The sequence below is a fragment of the Empidonax traillii genome, unplaced genomic scaffold, assembly GCF_003031625.1.
Source record: "Empidonax traillii isolate 1590-97213 ecotype Southwest subspecies unplaced genomic scaffold, ASM303162v1 scaffold195:size1760703, whole genome shotgun sequence".
NCBI lineage: Eukaryota > Metazoa > Chordata > Aves > Passeriformes > Tyrannidae > Empidonax > Empidonax traillii.
This window is the reverse complement of record NW_020955388.1, coordinates 457,362-473,180: the sequence shown is the minus strand read 5'-3', so window position 1 is coordinate 473,180 and position 15,819 is coordinate 457,362. Positions and strand designations below refer to the sequence as shown.

Below are 15,819 nucleotides of genomic sequence, written 5' to 3'. Positions count from 1 at the left end.
TTGCAAGACAATACTGATTCATGGAAGTATGGTGAGTGGCCCAGGTTTAATTCTTTATAAAAGCGTATGTAAACAATATATCCCATTCATATTTTTGCCTTCTGTGAATGTACTCTCATATTATATAATAACAGAACGTATTAGTACTCTGAGTTGCTTTCTAATTCAACTACAAGGGATTGTCTCCTCAACCAGTTGCCAAGGATACCGCATTTCATGTTTTTTGCTGTTTTGAAATGGTTGATTTTTATGTAACATTTATCTGTGAGCCTATAGGTATTGCTAACATGCTGCATTATTTTCACAGAATAAGGACCAAATCAGGATTAACCGAAAACATGCTCTCCAACAAGCTACGCTTTGATAGTAGGATTATATCAAGGTAATCACAAATTTTGTGAAGCTTTTCAGTTGTGTGAATTTATGAATTATGATATTTACTCTCTTGAACTATTAATTGCACTGAATGTTACTGTTGCCTATGCTGAGGAAAAAAAGTACATGCTGTGTGGTTGCAGATATATTCATATATGTATAATACAAATTTTGACACAGCTGATGAACAGTGGCTTTTCAGTCCCACTGTAGTGTTGAGATCTCTAAGTCATATTGTGTTACCATCATGCCTGTAGCTCTGATGAGGATAGTTAGCACAGGGACTATTTAAAATAGTGCTTTTAGCTCTAGCATCCCAGTTGATTAAAACTTAATTTAGCCTTGTCTTAGATGCGGCAACTATTGTGAATGTCACAATTATAGATGTGGATTTGCAACTTATTTGTGGCTCCTTATGTAATAAACTTTAGGACATCTTTATTCTAGTTTGAGTAGCTGTAGTATAAACATATTTTTCAGCTTTGAAAGTGATGCTTTTCTAAAGCTGAGAGCTGTATACTTATTAGACATAGCTGAGGATTCAGCTACAAAGCTTCATATACCACAATGAATGCATTAGTCCTGGTGTATGTAATCCTTTAGTTAATGAGTGAAAATTATATTGTATACTAAAACATGAAGCCTTGAAAGGTGTTTTTAACATTATAGAAATGGAATATTGCATTAAAATATGTGATTGAATCCACAAGTTGAATTTCATGATGGGTTAGAGAAAATAGTGAAATACCTCTTAAAAAAAAAAAAGTACAATATGCAACGTTGGAAATAAAATGAATATTGAGAGCAGCCTTGCGGAGAAGAACTTGGGGGTGCTGGTGGATGAGAAGCTACAGGACTCATCAATGTGTGCTCGCATCTCAGAAAGGCAGCCATGTCCTGGGCTGCATCAAAAGCAATGTGGCCAGCAAGTCAAGGGAAATGATTCTCCCCCTCTACTCCTCTTCTGTGAGACCCCGCCTGGAGTACTGCATGCAGCTCTGGGGTCCCCACCACAGGAATGACATATACTTGTTGGAGCGAGTCCAGAGGAAGGCCCTGAAGATGAGCAGGGAGCCGGAGCACCTCTCCTATGAGAACAGGTTGAGAGAGCTGGGATGGTTCAGAACAGAGAAGGGAAGGCACCAGGGAGACCTTATTGCAGCCTTCCAATGCCTAAAGGAAGGCTGCAAGAAAGCTGGACAGGGACTTTTTACAAGGGCATGTATTGGTAGGACAAGGGGAGATGGCTTTAAACTGAAAGAAGCCAGGTTTATATTAGATATTAGGAAGAAGTTCTTTGCTGTGAAAGTGGTGAGATATTGGAACAGGTTGTCCAGAGAAGTGATGAATGCCTGATCCCTGAAAGTGTCCAAAGCCAGGTTGGATGGGGCTCTGAGCAACCTGGTGTAGTGGAAGGTGTCTCTGCCCATGGCAGGAGGATTGGAACTAGATGATCTTTAAGGTCCCATCCAACCTAAACCATTCTGATTCCAAAATAAGTGTTATATTTGGATTGAGTTGGATTTATAAACATAAAAGTGCTTTTTAATTTCCCTTCTAGAAATGGCCGTGATGCTTGTAGAGAGTTGATTGGATTTTTTTTTGCATGTGACAGATCCCTCACTGTGTATGAATTTCGACAGTTTGGAAGAAACAGGTAGGGTAAATTACTTTTTAAAAAGGTTTTAGAAAACATATTTCACTGTATCTAAGAAGCTTAAATAAATTTAATTCTTTTTATACCAATTTTGAATTATTTCACAGAACAAATGCCTTGCCTTTCATTCAGAAGGGAGTTTATCAACATCAGCATGGACCAAGGAAGGGAAAAGCTTATGATCTTAGTGACCTCTACGTTGTAAGTATTCTTCTGGTGAATGTAAGTCAATTTTGTTGGCACCTTGAAGTAATATTTAGATATTCGAATTGAAAATTGTGATCTAGCCTTCTGGGAAGACCAAAAGTCTTTCCCTTCAGTAATATTTTTGAATTAAAGACTTTCAGATTATTTTGCTGCCCTGGGTTTTATTGATTCCATTTTAGGCTTCAGATTGAGGTGTAGTTTGTGATTTTTCCCCTAGAGGGCCCAAGACTGCAGGGAGTGGGGACCTTTTGTGGGCAAAATTATCTATTTGGGAAGGAGACTCCTGAAGAGAAAGTAGACCAAAGTATTTGTTAAAAATAAATAATCTTTGCAAGGTCTGCTGGCATTTTTAACTCAAGGCAATGATTAATTATTTTTTATACATGAAGAAATTGCAGGTTAATTGTTCTTAACCTGCAGTCTTAAATGTACACCGCCAGCTGTTTAGAGCAAGCATTTTAAACAATGGTAAACTTCATCTGCCAGCTGATCTGATGACTGACTACAAATTGTATTGCATCTTCTGTACTTTTGTGCTGGGTTAAATGTTCATGGTTTATAAATACTTGAGCAAGTTTTCAAGTACAGACTGTTTTCACTGAGTTCTTCACATCCTCTAGCAAATCTGAAGTTCAGAGCAAAAACTATGCTTGTATAAAGTATTGAAAATAAAAGAAGATGACATTAGTTTTTAGTATGCTTTGTCTCATCATATGATTTATCCAAACTGCTTGCATATAGTGACAGCCTAAGAATTTCCAAGATGAAATAGACAAATTTATGATATGAAGGTTCAAGCTATGTGTTAGAGATTTTCTTTTTATTTTATTGTCATTTGTGTTTTTGTAATCTGCAAATGGAAATGGTTCTGAATAAAGATGTATCATAAAGTCATCTGGAAAATTTACTGCAATTAAGTCCCGTAGTTCTTTGGAATGATGTTGTATCTGTGAATCTCCATATCTGCAATCTTGCTTTCTGAGCTTATATTAAACATATACACATCTCTCTCAAAGTCCAGTTAGTTTAGACACTCACACAATAACAGTGTCTCTGTTTCCTCCTTCTGAATTCTTGAGTTTGAAGGTTTTGTAACCCAAGCCTGCACAGATATTACAGTAGTTAAAACTACTGCTATTTTTTTTATTATTATTGTCAACTGTGGCAGTGAATAAAAACACGACCCTCCTGGGATGATGAAAAAAGAGAGACTGCTTTATTAAAATCTGAACAAGTTCCTATATTCAAAAAAGGCATGGTTACAAAACATGGGGGGAGCAAGCACAGTCCTGTCCAGTCACTTCAAAGCTTCTTTCTGGGACATCCATACTCGGTCATCCTTTTGAGGGCTTCCATCAGGACTTCAACTCCCAGTGTACATCGCAACCATTACACAATAAATATCCTGTATTAACTTGCTCATAACTCCACACTCAGCGTTCTTTGCTTTTAGTTTGCTGCTTTTCTTTCTCTCCCCTCCCCTCTTTTTCCAAACCAAAAAACATCTTTAACTTTGAAGAATATGTGAGATGTGTCCTCTGTCCTCAACTTGGAAGGAAGGGGAATTAGTAATACTCGGAAGAGACTATACTGGCTAGTAGAACTCAATGCTACTAACAATGTATTTTTATTCCATACTTCTTAGAGAAATCTTTAAAGCATAACTTTATTGTTAAACAATAAAGTAACAGAAGAGTTTCTTTTAGTGTGAGAGAACTTTGCTCTCATGAAATCAGTGTTGTACTTTCTGTGACTCTCTTCTCTGGTCCAGTGAGTTTCAGATCTCTTCAGGCTGAAGGGAGAAGAAAAATTGAAAAGCAGAGCCTATCTGAGGGAACAACAATCTGTAGCCTCACATTTTGCAGCTGTAGGTTAGGCAACAGTATGCCCTCTTACTAGCCAAGCCTGCGTGTAGAGGATAATGTGTCATCTTGAAGCCTGAAGCTCAGCTGGTTTTATTTAGTATTAGAAAGGCTCTGTTTAGAAAGTTAACTCACCCCAGCTACACTTTTTCATCGTTTCATAAATGCTTTTAACAAATGCTTGAAAGTCTTGGGCTATGTACTTTACAAAATCCACAGAATCACAGAGCAGTGTTGGAAGGGACCCACAAGGATCATTAAGTCCAAATCCTGGCCCTGCATAGGACTATCCCCAAGTGCCACACCATGTGTCTGAGAGTGTCATCCAAATGCTTCTTGAACTCTGTCTGGTTTGGTGCTGTGACCACGTCCCTGGGGAGCCTGTTCCAGTGCCTGAGCACCCTTTGGGTGAAGAACCTTTTCCTAATATCCAACCTAAGCCTCCCCTGACACAGCTTCAGGCTATTCCCTTGGGTCTTGTCACTGGTCATCACAGAGAGAGATCAGTGCCTGCCCCTCCTCTTCCCCTCCCAAGGAAGTTGTAGACTGCAGTGAGGTGTCCCCTCAGTCTCCTCCAGGCTGAACAGACCAAGTGACCTCAGCTGCTCCCCATATGGCTTCCCCTCAACACCCTTTACCATCTTCGTTGCCCTCCTTTGGGTGCTTTTAAAAGTTTAATGTCTTATGTTGTGGTGCCCAAAACTGCACACAATATTCAAAGTGAGGCTGCACCAGAGCAGAGCAGAGAGGGACAATCCCCTCCCTCGACTGCCTGGCGATGCTTTGCCTGATCCTTCCCAGGACACAGTATGGCCCTCCTGTTGGCCAGGGCACTGCTGAGTCATATTCAAGGGGCTGTCAACCAGGACTCCCGGGTCCCTTTCCATGGCATGCTTTCTAGCATCTCATTCCCCAGTCTATGTACATCCTGGGTTACTCCTTCCCAGATGCAGAATCTGGCACTTTCCCTTGCTGAACTTCATATGGCTGGTGATTGCCCAGACCTGTAATTTGTCGAGGTCTTTCTGCAGAGCCTCCCTGTCTTGGAGGGAGTCAACAGCTCCTCCCAGTTTTTTGTTGCCTGCAAACTTGCTTAGTAACCCTTCCAGTCCTGTGTCCAGGTAATTTATGAAGATGTTGAAGATCATAGGGCCTAAAACATGACCTGTTTTTAAATCATTGCATCTTTTACCAACAGGGAGCTAATCTAACTTTCCGAAGTGTTGATCATAACCTTCCAGAAAGTGTTAAGCAGAACCCTGTCTTCACCCTTCGGGTGATAAGTATTGATGAAGCAGCTATGGATTTTCTAAAGTAAGTGTTGCTAACTGTTTTTCAAATTACCTTCCATTTCTTAAGCAAAAAAGATCTTTTTAATAAAAACTTCTAATACCTTATTACTTATACTGCTAAAAACAGAATCTGTATTTAGGCTGTTTAAATTAGTAATAGATGTTAGTGGATTTTGCACAGTTCAGTAACTTTCTAGAATGATAAAGATAAAAGAATTAATTAAATTTTGAAGCTGTCCTATTTGCTAAGTTTGAAGTTACATGTTTTTATATACTAATCAAATACTAAAAATTTTCTTATGTGGTGAACTAAAATACTACATTTGGGGAAAATACTGGTTTTTATGATCAACATTATTATTGCATCTTTTGTGACATATATGTTACAAGCTTATATCAGTCATGATAATGTAAGTGTTTGAACACACACAGAAGAAGAATTGGAGGTTTATCTTTCTGGTTTTTCATTTTCTTTTTCATTCCTCTCCTCATTCTTGCAGTCATTGCTACATGTTGAAGACTGCAAGTTTTCTGCACTTATTGTTTCCAAGTAGTTTTTACTAAATTATGTTGCCCCAGAGTCTGAAAAATGAGATTTTTTTTTTAGGATTTTTTCAAATGGTTAGGTAAATGGTTAATTTTGACTATGTATCTCATACCGATACCTATACAGAAGTCATCTATCTAGAGAATTAAGTATCTTTCTCCATGGTTTCTGGCTTTTATTGTGAGTATAGTGCTTCTTAACACAAATAAAATCTCGGTATAAAATATATCACACTGCTGTGCCTGCCTTATCATGGAATTTAACAGTGTTGGAAATAACAGTCAGGGTTTGATTACACAGATTTTGGTGAGGAGTGTCAGCTGACAGCAGATGTTACAAGGTAGAAATTTTCATAAAATCATGGAATCATAGAAAGGGGGCCACAAGAGGGTCTCTAGTCCATACTTACTGCACAGAGCATGGTTTATTGCAGCAGATTGCTGAAGGCTGTATCCAGTTGGGTTTTTAGATATCTCCAAGAATGGAGACTCTGCAACCTCTGTGGGCAACCTGTTCAGTCTTCAGTCACTCTCATGGACAAAAGTGTTTCCTGATTATTCAGAGGGAACCCTGTGTTTCAGTTTGTGCCCACTGTCTCTTGTCCTGTGATCGGGCACCACTGAACAGAGCCTGTCTCAGTCTTCTTTACTCCCTCGTGTCAGGTGTTTATTATACACACTGGTAAGATCCCTCAAACCTTCTCTTCTCCAGGCTAAACAGTTCCATCTCTCCCAACCTCTCTTCATATATCAGATGCTTTGATCTCTGCTTGATTAGGAACAGCAATAACAAAATCTCAGTTACATATGTTCAGTATCTAAAGACTATTTTTGTTAGCACAACTTGACTATTTTTTTTTTTTTTTTTTGCAAGTGCTTATACAAATGAAGCTTGTTCTCAGTTATGGTAATGTTCACTTTAATGTCACTTTATACTGAAAGCTTTGCAAAGGAGCTGTAGTGAGCTAACAGTGCATAGAACAGTAAATTCAAATTCAACTGGTTATAGAAATATATAGTTGTATGACGCTTAGTGCTAATTGTTCCCTCCACGAAATAAAACGCCATATAGTTTAATTTAAGGTAGTTTATGTAAGAAGTTTACTTCTCAGAAGCCTATCATTCAGGTAAACAGCTTTTTCTTTCATTTGTTGCTAATCTTATAACTGTGAAATTTGGAGTTCATCCAGTGTTATCTCTGAAGGTTTCAGAAAGACTACCTGCTCACTGGGTTATAATTTTGGCTTTTTTGCTACCTGTGGTGGAATAGATTGTTTCTTTTTTTATGCTCTCTCGGTGTTCTTTCCATTAGTGACTAAAATTCAGACTGTGAAGTCTGTCTTCTTCTTCTGTATGAGTGTGTTATTGAACACTCTTGTATTAGGTCTGGCTGGGATGGAGTTCACTTCCCCATAGCCACCCTCACAGTGATGTGCTGTCCATGGGTAGCTAGAAGGGTGCTGATAGCACGCCAGTGTTTTGGCTGCTGCTGAGCGCAGCACCAGCACTGTAACGTTCCTTCCCCAGTTGAGGGCAAGATCCTGGGAGGGGTCATAAGTAGGCCCAAACTGACCAAAGAGATATTCCATACCATATGATGTCAGCTCAGATATAAAAGGCCAGGAGCAGAAAGGGGGGCATTCATTGTCTCCAATAGCTGCCTGCTGAGGAACCGCTACGCGTGCCGAAGCCCTACTGCTTGGGAGTGGCCGGCCAGAGAATAAAGCCTGCTATCTTTCACTTCTGCGCTTTTGCATGTGCAAGCTTTTGCCTAGCTTTTGCTTTATTAAACTGCCTTATCCATACCCACAAGTTGTTTTCCATCTTACTCTCTCCCCTGTCCAGCTGGAAAGGGAAGTGATGGAGCGGCTGGGTGGGCACCTGGCATTCAGCCAAGGTCAATCCACCACAGCTCTATTCTTGGGTGCAAAACTTTTGAATTGAGTCCTCTTACTGTCATTACTGTACTGAGAGAGAATCCTGCTCAGCTACAGTCCAAAAGGTCTATTTCAGGTTTCCAGGAGCACTTGTGCCCTGCTATCACAAACCATGAATCTTTTGATTTACACATTTTAGAGAGTTTGTTGTCCTCTGTAGGTGGTTGTTGACTTTCCAGTTCCAGTGGTTCTTCCACAATATTTTTTTTATCAACTTTAAAATAATTTTTGGTGAAGCTTATTAGGAAACCATTCTCAGAAGGGAACTTGCCAGGAAAAACCCACAAAATTTAACCAGAATTCCTAAATATGCTGATCCAGCTTTTAGTTTACACTCTTTCTATTTGTCTTCTAAAGAAAGATTTGTAACTACTTCATGTTATTTTCCTGTTGGTGATTAAACTCTTCCAGTGGCATGAGCTGAAGATTAGGATTGTCTTGAAATAAATTTCTGCAGATCTTATGCACGGGAGGAATTATCAATAATTAAGGAATTAGTAGAGGAGCTGATAATGGAATATTGTGAGAAAGGAATTTCTACATATCTGCAGCTGTTCAGCAAGGACTTTTGTGGGTGCCCTCTCAAACTCAAGCAATTGGATACTGTGCTTGTAAGGGTAGTATATCAATTAAAGTTAATTTTTTTTTTTTAGTACAGCTGTTTTGAATATAGTAGTATTACGTGTAATCTCACCAATCAACATTAATTTTGATTTCTTTAGGGCTTCTTCTGTGGAATTCAAGCAACTGTGTTCCAAGCCAGTGGTCAATGACAACAAAGTTTTCAAGAAGATCCAAGGTTTGTGTCTACCAGAACCCATTTTATTTTAATTTCTGTATCTCTGTGTCTTTACAGCTCAGTGCAATGAACAATAGTGATGTTATAAAGATTTTATTTGTATAAATGAAAATAAAAGTTAGATATTTATCATAATATTACTGGAATCTGATACTAGCACAAATTAGTCATAAGAATGCTTTCTGTTGTCTCTTTGAATAAACAATCTGGGTAAAGATTGTGGAGAAGATAGAGAATAATTGTGAATGTTTGCTGTCATTTGCTAAACCTCTTTTACGTAGGCACTCTGGTCACTAGAATGTGCTTGGACATTTACTTCTAAAAAAATTTTTGGAAAAAAATTAGAGTTATTTTTCAATCTTCTAGTTATTCCATTTTTCCCCCTTGCATAATAGACACAATTGATTTCTCAATTATCTATGTCAAAAGTTTCCTGGTGTGGCCTGGAAGAAGGTTATGTTTGTATACTTCAAAGCACCTTTTAACATCCATCTGAGTATCAGCTTCACTGGAAAAAGCTTCTTTCTTTCACCTTATGTCACAGGTGGGAGTGGGAGCTTCAGACAAAGTTTATTAGAGAAGCCCTCCCGTTAAGTCAGGAGGTGCAGAAAGGAACTCCTTGCTTTCTAAACTGCTTCTCAGAAAGGAGCCTGGGTGTGGCTGGATCCAGCCTCAGCCCCATACCTTGTCAATGGTTCTAAGTCTAAGGAATTACAGAGGTGTGATTGAACCTTTATACAACTTTGTCCTGCAGGATTAAAGATGGCAAACTGGGTATATTTATAGAAAATGAATTATTTATTATGAGAAATGATCCGACAAAAGATCTTAATCAGAATTATTTACTATGCAGTGTAGAAACTAAAACTACTATAATAGGATAGGATAGTGCACTATATCAAAGCCATTATATTAAAGCTAGCAAAATAGAAATAAACTATTATTAAGTAGAGATTGATGTAACTGACCCATACAAACAACTATGGGCAGATCTCTTTCACTCAGCCTTGAGGGGTAACCTTGAGGGGTGTCCCCACCCAAGGGAGGAATCTCCACACACACTCCAAGAAGGGTCATGTTAGAAGAACCTACTGTATTGCAAATGGACTGGACTTTTGTAGTATAAAGTGATTGACTGTCGTGTCTCCAGGTCAGCTTAGCAACTTATCTGCCAAATGTTTCCTTATTATCAGGATATTAGTTTGGGGTTGATGTGTCAGATTGGTTTTAACATAATTCAACAACAAAAACTGCAAGACATATCCTCTCTCAGTCCCCCACTGATAGCTTTGCAAATAGGGAATTGTTCAGGTTGCTTGTCCACATTCCAGGGCACAGCATCCTGATACACTTGCCCCTATTTTGCTTTATAATTGTAGATACAAGTAATTTGAAGGTAATAGCAGGTGACTTCTGTTAACAGAGAAACTCGAGCATCCCTAAAGTAAACCTCCTACCTGAAGATTTTGATAAGGCTGTTGTTTTTACCATAGAAATAGTTCTCTGCATATAATTCTGGAACAATTTTGCATAATTACTCATATTTGTCCTTGTTTCCACATGTATTTAACACGTTTGCACAATATAGGAGCAACTCTGTTTCATAATGGAATGTTTGCATTGTTCCAAAGTTGCTTTGTATGTTGAATCATGGTATGTATTCTAGCAGAAGTAAACAGTTTTATAATCTGAGCATGTAGAGGGAAATAGCCATTATTCCTTTCCTTCTGTGGTCTCTTTAAAAGTTTGTGAGATATTGCTGCTGCTTTATATGATTTCCACGCAAATATTAAGTAACTGATAGTTTCATTTTGGACTGGTATTCTTTCATCAAAGATCAGGGAGCCTGGATCCATAGATATGTCATTTTAACCAACACTATCACAGGTAGATGTGGTGTTCTTTACTTCTGTATTATGTCCATACCAAGGGACCAACTTTGGGTAAATGTTGTGTCCCTTATTTCTCTAAATCCTCAGGTATATTCAGAGGGACACTAAGTAAAAGAGGAGTTCGGGTTATAACTGGCTTAGGAAAGTATTTCCGACAAATAGACAAGAGCAGAAATGGTTTTCTCTCTTAGGCAGCCTTTAAAGAAGCTCTAAAAGTATTCCATTTGGAAGTGCCTGAAGGGGTAAGTCTAGCTGAAACTGTAATCATGGGTATTATCTTTCTTAATTTATGGAATTGCTTTCTTTTCTTTGATTAAATCTGTAGTTTAGTAGCTGATTTTTATTTTCGTGGTGTTTTTGGGTTGTTGTTTTTTTTTTTTCCCCCCCTTGTGGTATATTGGCATTTCTGCATTCAGTTCTGTGTGAAATTCTTAAAAATAATACAAAAAAATATTTAAAAGCATGCAATCTTTTTACATCATGGTATGAAGAAGCAGGTGTGATTGCAATCCATTTTTTCTCCTTTGGCTTTAAAGAATAGTTTATGCTATTTTCTCTTTTTTTTTCTTTGTTTTATACGTTAGGTTTTGAAAATAGCCGACAGCTATCAGGACTGCGAATAATGTGAATTATGGTCATCAATGACTGATATACATTATTTTTACAAATCTTTGAGTGAGTTTGGATTTAGAAGTTTTGGGTTTTTTTGGTGACAATACAGTAGTTTTCAATTATAGCAAATGTGGGGTTTTTAGGATATAGTGAAGAACTTTGGCAAAATATTTTTAAATTGCAGGACTTTGAATCCTTATGGCTTATTCTGGATGATAGCAAGAGTGATAAAGTCGACTATGGAGAATTTACTCGTGCCATATTTGGAGAAATGAATGAATATAGGAAAGCCTTTGTAAGAAAAGTAAGTTTTATTGCAGTTATACTAAATGCGAATATTTTGCAGTCTAAGTTTGGAGTTAGTTACTTATCATGTTCTGATTGTTGAGTTTTGTTGCTTTTCTGAGTTATGTATATGGAAATTGACTTTTAAAAGTTTCAGATCAGTTTATCAAAATAAAAGCAAATTAGAGGATTGCATGCTGTTCCATTGTTTAATTAGGTAATTTTAAACTCTAGAAATAATTTCTTTATTATCTTGATTTTATGTATATTTGTGCTTTTCTTAATAGTTCAGTCTAGTGTATAATGCATCTTGGACCCTAAAACGATCTCTTCCAGAAGTCTGTTTCCTTATTTTGGTAGATGATTATATCAGTGTAGACTTTTTTCCCACGTTGCCTGAAATAGGAGGCAATAATACTTGTCTCCTTTGAGACCTACAATTAGAGTAATTATATTTGTGGGACTTGTTGTATTTGAAGTGCCTCTTGTTTTATGTCTATAATGTAATGTGGAGCTGTTTGCAGTATCAAACAGTGATTACGAACCAGCCAAGTAGTATTATCAAGATCAAGAAAAAGGACATATACTTCCATACTTTCAATCATGCAGGGATCTGACTGTTCTAGCCTTTTATATTGAGCATGTGTACTTGAGTAAACTGAAATGAAAATGAAGCTACTGTTAGCAGTGCTGAAGAGGCTCTGTCAGAATGATGCAGGAATCTTCGTAACTGGAGGAGGCAGAAGGGAAGCAACTTAACTTCTGATTCTAAGGATGAGCTAAAAATTATGGAGAGAAAAATTTTTTGAGTTGATGAGGGGACCACATTTGATGTGAAAGCTGTTGAGATAAAATAATCACAAAACTACACAATCTAGAATAATTTTCTGGTATCTGGTGCCTTATATAAAATAGGTAAATTGACGTGATCCACTACACAAGATCTGTTAGTATATGCCAAGTAGTTAAGTATATTTGATATTTTAATCTTTCCACTTTTTTTTTCCTTATATGCTCATGCTTTAACTCTTTTCCCCCCGTAGGCTTATATGAAACTGGATTTCAACAAAACTGGGAGTGTGCCTATGGTAGATGTCAGAAAATGTTACTGTGCAAAGAAACATCCTCTAGTATTGGCAGGTAATTCCTATGAACAAACAAAAAAAATCTGTAGCTAGTGAAGTAGTTAGCAGAAGTAACAGATACAGAAACTGGTTGGAAATACAAACTGTTTTCATATTGGCTTAGACTTGAACTGTTAAGGAGAACTTTTTTTGTCTGATGACTTACAATGTGTCTATCCAGAACATGATCATAAATAGTAATGGAGTTCATATATACAATTTCAATACTGCTCTTTATCAAACTGCAAAGACTGCATATATGCAGAGTAATTCTTTTCCCTGCCAGTGTAGGACTACATGTAAGCAGTTATTTCTCAGCTTTCATCTGTAAGTTATCAGTGACAAATATGATATTAATAGTTTTCACTTAGAAGGATACTCTTATTTTCACATTACTGTTTTCCATTAAAGTATACAAGGATTCCAGCTGACACAGAGTGTACTCAGCACTTGAATAATTTATTCAGAAGGAACTTCATTTATTTCTGGGACAGGTTTGTTATCCTCTACAGAGGAAGTGCTGGTTTCTTCATTATTCATTCATCATTCATTATTTTTTCAGGATTCTCAAAAATGTTTAAAATCTGCCATTGAAAAAATAGGAATTTAAGTATTTGTATGGCAGGTTCTAAACTAATATCTCCATGTACCAAACTAGTCACTGTGAAAGTCTTCATAGTGTTGTGACCCTTTTGGTTTCACCTGTAGAAAAGAGGATGTTTTTTGTATTGCCAGTGATTTTAATGGTAACATCTGAAGACGCATGGTGGTATAGGGGTACAACATGTGAATATTTCCAATGCTGTTGGCATATTTTATGCATTTTTTTCTCAATGATACAAAACCATCTTGAGTATTTATAAAGTCACTACGACACACAGATATAAAATGCAGAACTTTTCAAATGCTAATTTGCATACTAAAGTTTTCCTAGAACTTTGAACTTGTGTTACATTAAACACATGCTTTCCTGCAAGATAACTTCTGAAATACCAAAAATTTTAGTTTACAAATGTATTGTTCAATGTTTGCATTCTTCCTGATGTCATAATTCATTGCAATTGTCTGACCATGTTTCTGCTGATATTTAATGCTATCACACCATTAAAAGAAGGTGATTTCTACAACTGGTATTAAGTGAGCCAATGCCTTAATTCTGAAATCAGAATATTGAGTTTGCTCATGAAAAAAATATTTGAAAGCTAAAGTTTGAAACTTTCTTGCCTGAAGTATATTAAATGCTGCATATTCACTGGTCTTTAAAATGTATTTAATGGAAAAATATGCTTTCATAGGCAAAGCTGCAGAAGAAGAAATTAAGTCGTCATTCCTAGAAACATTAGGAGAGACGTGCAGCAACCCCACTGAAGTGTCCTATTCTGAGTTTGAAGATTACTATGAAGGATTAAGTTTTGGAATCGTGTGTGATGATGATTTTGTTAATATCTTAAGAAACTCTTGGGGTATTTAGAGTGGAAGATGACAAAAATTAAGAAGAAACATTTTCTAAACGAGTGACTAAATAAGGGAGGATTTAGTCTTGATGTGCATTACTTTATAATTAGTGTGTTAAACTGATTTCAGCAACTGATAACTCTAGATGCTTTCAGAATAATATGTGGCAAATTTCTTGGAGTGTCTGTTCAGCTATGCTAGCCACTCGGCTAATACAAATGCTGTTTGTTTCATTTCATTGGAAATAATAAAGGCTGTTTCTTATAACAAAAGCCATCTTTTTTATATTAGATTAAGATGGCATATTTTAAAATAAGAGGGAATTAGAATACAAAAATGCAAGAGAAAATTTTGTTTTATGATGCATTGTGAAAAGTTTTAGGTTTGACTGTATAAAGTATCAATGGTAGCTTTTCTTCAGAAGGTTTCTTATAACATTCTTTGTCTTGTTTCTTATGGTGGCATTTAGCTTGAAAGAGAACAGGTCATCCTTTTCCAATTTTGAGGTTGTTTGTAGTACTGAAGGTGCAGAGATGTTAACAGCAACTAGCCCCTTGGCCTATCGACCATCTTGACTGATCTTACTTTGTCATTTTGGTCAGGAATCCAAAGCTGGGCATTGAATCCCAAAGGTTTTATAAAGCATACATGAATTTTATAATGCATATCCTCCTTTCCTGTGTTTTGCTAAGTTGTTTTTCAAACAATTAATTTGTATTTAAATATCTGTTTTCTTTATATCCCTTTTTTTAAACTAAAACTTAGCAATTATATATTTTGTTGAATGGATATGCAGTATTTCATATCTACTCTGAAAGTATAAAAGAGAAAAGTATTTAAAAAAAAACCCACAAAACAACCACCTCTGTCACCACGAAAATTAAATCATAAAATATTCCTTACTACTTCAAATATACAAACAGATGCTCTTTTCAATGTAATACATCTTGTTAGTTCTGTAAAATTATTTGTGTTAAGAAATAAAGAAGTATTTTTAATTATACAGTGAGAGAGAGGTAGCCTTTGGTTTCAACAGACCTATCACTAAATTTAACTGTATGTTGAACTGCATTTCTTAAGCCTATACAATTAATATGTATTAGTTTCCTTAGAGCTTGTCTGCCTGGTTTTCAATTTATAGTCTGTGGTTAACAGAACCTTCCTCTGAGACAGAATTTGTATTTCATAGGAATTAAAGGGCAGTGCTGGAATAGATGCTGAAATGAGGGACTTTGGTCTCTCTGTGGATGATGAGTATACTCTAGAAATAGTACTTCCTTGTTCTAATAGCTTGTGCATTTTTATTTTTTGATTGTTCGTGCTCTGAATTGGAACAAGAATTTCAGTTTCTGCTCTGAATCTTCAGATGAGAGATTTTGAAGGGTTCTTTTGAGGCTACAAAAGTCTGTGTGTATTGGTTTACAGGGGAAGGCAGATTTTGTCAATGGTTATTCTAAGCAGGAATTGTGATGTGGCTCATTACAATTTTCTTGTTCACAATTCCTGCCAGACTTTCTCTTGATGGAAAGACTTTATTAATTAGTGTTTCTGGAACTGATGATTCTGAGAAGAGTAATTTCATCCGGTTGTACAGATGTGCTAGTTAATGTGTCAGTTCAAATCACTGAAAAATACCAAGTGATTTTTATTAATTGTTTTAAGAATCACCTGCTCTATTTAGACTTGCTCCCTTAGAAGAATGGTACCAACAAATAAAACTGGAGCTCAGTTTAATGAATGAAAATGATGGTGAAGTGAGGTATTTTCTTTTTGCAG

General features: G+C 36.7%; 1 protein-coding gene across 1 annotated transcript in view; it reads left to right on the top strand.

Annotated features, from left to right (window-relative positions):
- The window catches only part of CAPS2 (calcyphosine 2), a 32,739-nt gene extending 17,978 nt beyond the window's left edge, over positions 1-14,761 (top strand). Inside the window, 9 exon segments of the mRNA XM_027886796.1 lie at positions 308-382; positions 1,937-2,032; positions 2,140-2,233; positions 5,300-5,415; positions 8,599-8,675; positions 10,655-10,809; positions 11,364-11,483; positions 12,508-12,604; positions 13,884-14,761. Coding sequence (XP_027742597.1) covers positions 308-382; positions 1,937-2,032; positions 2,140-2,233; positions 5,300-5,415; positions 8,599-8,675; positions 10,655-10,809; positions 11,364-11,483; positions 12,508-12,604; positions 13,884-14,059 — 1,006 coding nt within the window. The 3' untranslated portion in view covers positions 14,060-14,761.
- The last annotated feature ends 1,058 nt before the right edge of the window (positions 14,762-15,819 follow it).